The sequence below is a fragment of the Lontra canadensis genome, unplaced genomic scaffold, assembly GCF_010015895.1.
Source record: "Lontra canadensis isolate GAN:19392208 unplaced genomic scaffold, GSC_riverotter_1.0 scaffold15, whole genome shotgun sequence".
In the NCBI taxonomy this organism is placed as follows: Eukaryota; Metazoa; Chordata; class Mammalia; order Carnivora; family Mustelidae; genus Lontra; species Lontra canadensis.
In genome coordinates this window covers 312541-319307 of record NW_022631009.1, presented here as the reverse complement: position 1 = coordinate 319307, position 6767 = coordinate 312541, and the positions used below count along the sequence as shown (strand labels likewise).

General features: G+C 43.7%; 1 protein-coding gene across 6 annotated transcripts in view; it reads left to right on the top strand.

Annotated features, from left to right (window-relative positions):
• The first annotated feature begins 569 nt into the window (after positions 1-569).
• The window catches only part of TBC1D31 (TBC1 domain family member 31), a 68677-nt gene continuing 62479 nt past the window's right edge, over positions 570-6767 (top strand). For 2 of the 6 annotated variants that reach the window (XM_032858397.1, XM_032858399.1), the window contains exons 1-2: positions 571-784; positions 4329-4475. In XM_032858397.1, the coding sequence (XP_032714288.1) occupies positions 708-784; positions 4329-4475 (224 nt within the window). In that variant the 5' untranslated portion in view covers positions 571-707. Of the gene's footprint in view, positions 785-2475; positions 2508-3891; positions 4225-4328; positions 4476-6767 lie in introns of those variants that run through there. The other 4 variants (XM_032858400.1, XM_032858396.1, XM_032858398.1 and 1 more) reach the window with 4 other exon arrangements.

Sequence of the window (6767 nt, the reverse complement as noted above, 5' to 3'; positions counted from 1 at the left end):
TCAGCGCCACTGGTTGTTGATGACATAGCTTTTCTGGTCCATGACCGGTGAACTAGACACCATGATACCGGCGCCTCTTGTTACATTACAACTGAAAAAGGAATTGCGACGGTGAAAAGGACAAGAATGGACTCTGTAGAGGTTCTTTTGAGCCCGAACTCTCCATTAAAAGGAACACAGCAATTCTCAAAGTATTTGCATCCTTCTCTATTAGTGGTCTCTACGACCCTTTAATCCCTAAACGCAACGTAGAAAGGAACGCAGCGACCACAGGAGAAAACCACTTTTATTGGCCTGGGTGGGGAACTTAAAACCCCGCGAGGCCCCAAGAGTGCAGAATTCTCAAGCGGATTGCCGACGACCCGTGCCACCTGCAGAGAACTACCATTCCCAGAAGGCTTTGGGCCCCGGGCTTGGGGGTGGACCCCTAAAAGGGGCGGAGTCTAAGAGAGGGTCGTTGGCCGGTTCCATTGTCCAGGGTTGCAGGGGTTGCCTGGGCGGAGTTGGGAGGAAAACCTCCTCCTTATTGGCTGTGAATAGAAAGGTCGGCGTCGGGGGGATCCCGGACGCCGGGGCGGGAGCTCAAATCTCCCGGGTCGGAAGCTTAAATTTCCCGGGCGGGGAGCGCGGAGCCTGCCGGGAAGGCGCCCGGTCGGTTGCGCACCCGGCGGCTGTGGCGGCGGCGGCCGCCGCGGGTGGGCTTCGCCATGCAGAGCACGGACCTGGGCAACAAGGAGAGCGGCAAGCTATGGCACCGCAAGCCCTCCCCGGCCGCTCGGGACGGGTAAAGGCGGCGGGCTGCGGAGGGGCCTGGAGGCCGGCGAGGGGCGGCTCTGCGTCCTTGCAGTGGCGTTGGAGGCGCTGTTGGGGAGGATATCGGGGAGGAGTGCCAGGGGCCGGGGGTGGGGGGAGATTCGGGCTCTGCCTCTGATCCCTGGCCCGCATCCCTGGCCCGGATGACCTCTTGAAAGGCAGGTAGCCTTAGTCCTGCCGTGATCCGGGCGCCGAGGTCGTCGGGGAACCCTTCCTGGTCATGGGGTGGGGGTCAGCGAGGTGCGCGAGAGGATGGGTACCAGGGTTCTGCCTGCCTGAATTATCGGAGCAGCCCCGTAGCAATCCCGGCGCGCAGTAGATGCTCAGTAACTCTTTTTAACGATTGCACCTGGAAAAGCACTCAGGAAGAACGATGCAGGGAAAGGGGAAAGGTGCACGTCGACCCCTTCCAAATGCTGCAACGTACCCATCTTAAGTCATCGTTTATATTCAGACAAGGATACATCCATCAACTGTTTGTTGAGCATCTACTCTGTGCCAAGCTTCTAAGGTCTGGGGGACAGCAGTGGAACAAAACAAACTTCTGGGTTTGTCGAGTTTACACGTTAGCGTGTATGGCAGTGACCATGGGGCTACATTGTACAGTGCAAGGTGGTTAGCGCTGCTGCTGCTGCTGCTGCTGCTGATGGTGTTTGTTTTTTAAGTAGACTTTTTTTTTTTTTTTTTTTAAGAACAGTTTTGGGTTCACAGCCAAATTGATAGGGACAGATTTCCTATATACCCCTGCCCTCACATATGCTTAGCCTCCCCATTATCAGTATTACCCATCACAGAGGTGTTTTAATTGTAGCTGATGAGTCTGCATTGGGACAGCATTATCACCCAAAGTCTACAGTCATGCTAGGGTCCACTTTGGGGTTGTATGTTTTATGGATCTGGGCAAATATACAATGACATGTATACATCACTGTACTATCATACAAAGCCACTCAAGACTTTAACGGAAACCTTTGCCCCAAGTGGTGCCACCTTGGTTCCAATTGCTGCATACAGATTGATGCCATTGCTTTTAATTTCCAAAGATTTTGTGGCCTTTGCAGCATCACTTGAATTCATGTTTTTATTCCTGGTAATTTTTCTGTTGATCCTTTGGTAGCTTCTCAACAAATCAGCAGACTTCATGTGCCAGCTTTCCCCACTCGAACGACCGTGCGGGACATTGTACTAAGAGCTCGTTTGATTTCTGGTTGCTGTCAGGCCCCTAGCCATGTTGCTGTCCCACCAACTGTATCGAATAAAAATTTTTGGTTAGGGATTCTTCAGTAGGGATTTTCATTTCCAAATTTGAAGTTTATGTAAATACTACCCTGACTTCTGATGCTCTCTAAATGTTTTAAAAGTTATTGCCAACCCACAGAAATTCTGTTTTTTGCTGTTATAAAATATCCAGATATACATGCAAGATCGAAGAAAGGAAAGAAACAATTTTATGGAAATGTTATTCACTTCCACTAAACCATAGCTTTCTTTTTGTTCATCAAAACCCATTGTTATGGTCTCAAGAGAGACAAGGGGCAGAGATTGAGTTGCAGTAAATGTCCAGTTACTAGTTCTGTGACCTTGGGCAAGTTAATCACCAAGACTGTAGGTGAAGATAAACGTTCCTCCCAGACAGGGTCATCTTAGGGCATTTTAAAGACTTTAAAACAGTGTCTCATGCATCTTGGTGTTCGGTAAATATTTGATTTTTTTATTATGTTGACGGCCTGAGAAACTGTCAGGCAACCTGCGAGCAATTGAAAGGCAGTTCTGAAATAAATGCTGGTAAAGACAGTTCTAAAATAAATGTTGGTATGTGTGCGTTATGTGAAATCAGAGGGGTGGGATGTTGCTATTAATTGTGATTATTATCTAGATGGTAGAGTTATAATCAGTTTCATTTATTAGTGTTTTTCTGTTCTTTCCTTATTTTGAACAATGATCATATAATTTTGTAATTCACACACATAGTAAATGTTATAGAAGTAAAACCGGAAGGAAGAGTGGTTCACTCTGTCTGATTTTGATTGCCTGGGAACATTGATATTATTACTCATTTCACTATATTTATTCTCACCCTCTCCCCTTTGGGGATGTCAGAGGAAACCCAGAGCTTGGCAGTAGTTGAAGTAAAAACAGGTTTTATTCCTCTGTTGCAATAGAGTAAAGGAGACTTCAGTATAGAACTGGGCTCAGCTCCAGCTACAGGCTGAGTGAGTGGGGATGTACTGAGGCAGTAGATGGAAAAATCACTAAGAGGAAACATCTAGGTTAAGGGAGTTATGGGTAAACCAGCCTAAAAGAGATTCTTGAAGAAGACAAGCCAGGGTGACTGGATGTCAGCTGGGAGATGGTGGAGAATGAGAAGCTGATCAGTTACCATGGATGATCAGGAGTTCTAATTAAACAGACTGAACAGGGTTTGTGCTAAAATTAGATTTTACAAGGAAGCCCACAGATGAAGTGCCCCTGAGAAGGTTCAGGAGCCAAACTAAAGCTTTGGTCAAACATAGAATCTTTGTCAAGGACTTGATAAACATGAAGTATCATAAGAATTTTGCTGTTTCACCCAGTGAAAAGCCTTATGATTGAACTGAAGAAAATGTTTAATACATTTAATTCAATTTAGTATTTTTTAATGAAAAATAATGAGGAAGATAAACATTTCTAAGACTTGAGTTCAGATACTCACAAAAGGTCAATTAACATAAAAATGTTCATGATTAGGAAACTATTGTAACAAAGAAGGGGATTATTCTGGTCTTTGTGACCTGAATAGGCACACGTAAACTATTTTAAGAAGCTATTCATTCCGTGCTCCAAGTTTTCTAACAGGTTTCTTTTCAACAGATATGTGGTACGTGATCTTTAAAAAAAAAAAAAAAGTACCTTTAGACCAATATAGCTGAAAATAAAACTCATGTACACTTAGTTCACTCTGGAACACTTTATATTACAAAATTTCATTAAGGTATCTTAAAATTAAGATATTGAATTGAGATTTTTCTTACACACCGTGGCTTATGGTTTATATAAAACTACTTTACACTTATTACATCATTGTTTTTAGCATATGTTTGTTGCTTCATGTAGCGATTTGACTCAATCAAAAATACATTCTCTTATATCTTGTTATTGTCTATCACTTAATCACAGTTTATGAAGCTTTTCATATGTGTGCTTGTGTTTTTCAATATCTGTCTTCACCACGAAACTGAAAGCTCCCTGAGAACAGGGCCTGTGTCCATCTGTTACTTTCAGGTCGTAGCTTCTTCAGCGTCTGACGCATAGTGGGTTTTCAAGTATTTGATGAATCTGTATGCACAGTAGCACTTGGTTAATAACTTTCTCCATGGCTTCCAGAAATCACTAGGATGGCTTCTAGGAGAGTAGCAGGAGAGGGAAGAATGGGTAGGCAGGAAACTTCAAAATTAGTGAAATTACCATAAAAGCCGTGTTTTTCGTGAGTAATGCTTGACATAGAATTAAGTATGTTGTTTGTTTGCTTCTGACAGGATTATCGTGAACATCATTCACAGCTCTTCTGACTACCTTCCCAAAGTCTTGCGATTTTTGAATGTGGCTTTTGACAGCTCAGGTGATTGCTTAATTGCTGGGGACCATCAAGGAAATATCTATGTTTTTGACTTGTATGGAAACAGGTGAGCAGACACCTTTGATACAGATCATATTTAACAAGTCATTTACTGCCAATTTTAGTACCGCCTATTAATTATTCATTCAGCAAGATTCATCAAGTTCTTACTATATTTCAGGTACCTTGTAAAACCCTGTCATAAATGCTGACGGAAGAAAGTGGGAAAGCGTAGAAAATATGGTTAGATTTTTTTTTTTTTTTTTTTTAGAGAATTCAAGTTTCCAGTTGGCACAATATCTCCAGTAGCTTGTTATTTAAATTTAAAATTTTACTATTGCTCATTTAGCAACATCTGGTACTTTGTTGGGCCATTTAGAAAGAGCATAATTTCCTTTGTACATTATTGTCACAGTTTATGCATCTGGCAGTTTTAAAGAATTGATCTGCGCTCATCTGCCTCCTCTTCCTTTGCTCAGCAGTTTGGTACAGAAGCAGTGAGATGGGATTGACGGAGGGAGTAATGCCTACGGTGGGGGTGGGTGGGTGGGTGGGAGAACCATGTCCGCCTGGCCGGAGTCAGAAGGTGTCTGTGTGGGCGATGGGGCAATCATGGGAAAGACCGGAGGCTTCGATAAAGTGAGTAAATATGTTGAGGATAATGGGGGCCAGGTAGCTAACATTGGGAAAGGGGAGTTGCAGATATGGAAAGGCAGAGACCAAGAACAAACCCTGGGGTACTGGATTGGAATGGGATATATCTGTGCGTACGGCCTGATTTGAATATATTGACATAGAGGTAAATAGAAGCTTGTGAGTGAGTGAATGCACTATAGGTACATGTGTTGCCTAGCTTTTTCCACTTACAGGACTTGGGAACAACAACCCCCCAGTAGCAATGAATACATTCATTGCCTGGTTCTGTTCTAAATACCATGCTCTGCTAAAAGTAATCAGGGATCCTTGCAGAAACGGCCAGTTTCAGGATGGAGGTAGGTGAATCTGGAACATTTTGTAGCCAGAAAGGAGGAATTATTTTAAAAAAGAGTGTCCAAAGGACATAAATGTCAGCTTTAAAGCTCTCCTTCTTGCCATATTGGAGACACTTTGAGTATCAAAATAAATAATGATAGTAAGGGGTCATAACCCATTGAGTAAAATAGCAATCTAGAACTTCATTCGGTCATCAAACAACGGTTCAATGAGAAGGGATACTTGCATAGTCACAAAGCAGCTCCCCCCCAAATACTGATTAATTATAGAGGGGAAAAGATTAATTTTGCAGTGAAGAAGTCGAGCAAATGATGACACGAATAGCGGGACAGATCAAAATTCATGTGCCCCCTGGCAGCAGTGGAAAGAGCAGACTATCCCTTCTGTGGTATTCCAGCCAGGGACATGGCCCCTGGATCCAGGCAGTGGAATCATCAGACGGACAGAGCTAAATTAAGCGATTGTGTAACAAGATGGCTCGTCCTCTTCCCAAGGGTCAAGGTCATGAACGTTGTAGAAAAACCAGAAGAACTATTCCAATCTGAGGAAGACCAGAGCCATGACACGTAAAGGCATGCATCTGGGCTGATCCCGGAAGGACATTCTTGGGGACAAGTGGCACAACTGAATGGGGTCTGAGGATTAGGTGGTGGTAATATATCAGGGGGATTTCCTGATTTTGATAGTTGTATTGTAATTATATGGGAGAATTTTCTTATTTGTAGGAATCCTGATCTCGCTAACTTATCCTCAAATAGTTCAGGAAAAGAAGGGGTCGTATGTAATTAATTTCTCTGTGAGTTATTATACATGTTAATCATTGTTTCCACTCTTTACCAAAAAAATAACCATCACAATTCTCCCACCCTTTATTCTTGCCTAACACACCCTGCCCGTTCTCAATCTTAAATTCATATAACTGTCGCTTCTCTGTTCCCACTGCTAAAGAAAACAAAAATTGGTGTTGAGGGACTCCATTACTGAATAAGGGACGTCCGCATCAATGATGCTTCCCTTCATTTGCTCATCAGTACTTACTACTTCTCCCACTCTCCTCCAGCTTCCTTGTCTTTGCCTGCTTCCTTGTCTCCTTGGGTACGACCCCACTCTTGCTCGACTCCCTGGCCTCCCAACCCATGAGAAAACAGACACTTTCCAGCTTCCCTTCCCCTTCCCAAGCGCAGCCTCAGATATATGGCCGTCCCTGTGGTCGGTTTATTCATAAAATAAGTGACCCTAATTTCTTCCCATGCTAATCTCGATCGGTAGCTACCCCTGGGACGTAGCACCACAAGGGTTCCTCCCTTATTTTGTCCACTGTCCCTTTTCTCTCTGTCTATGCATAATCACAGCCGAGCAGAGGAGT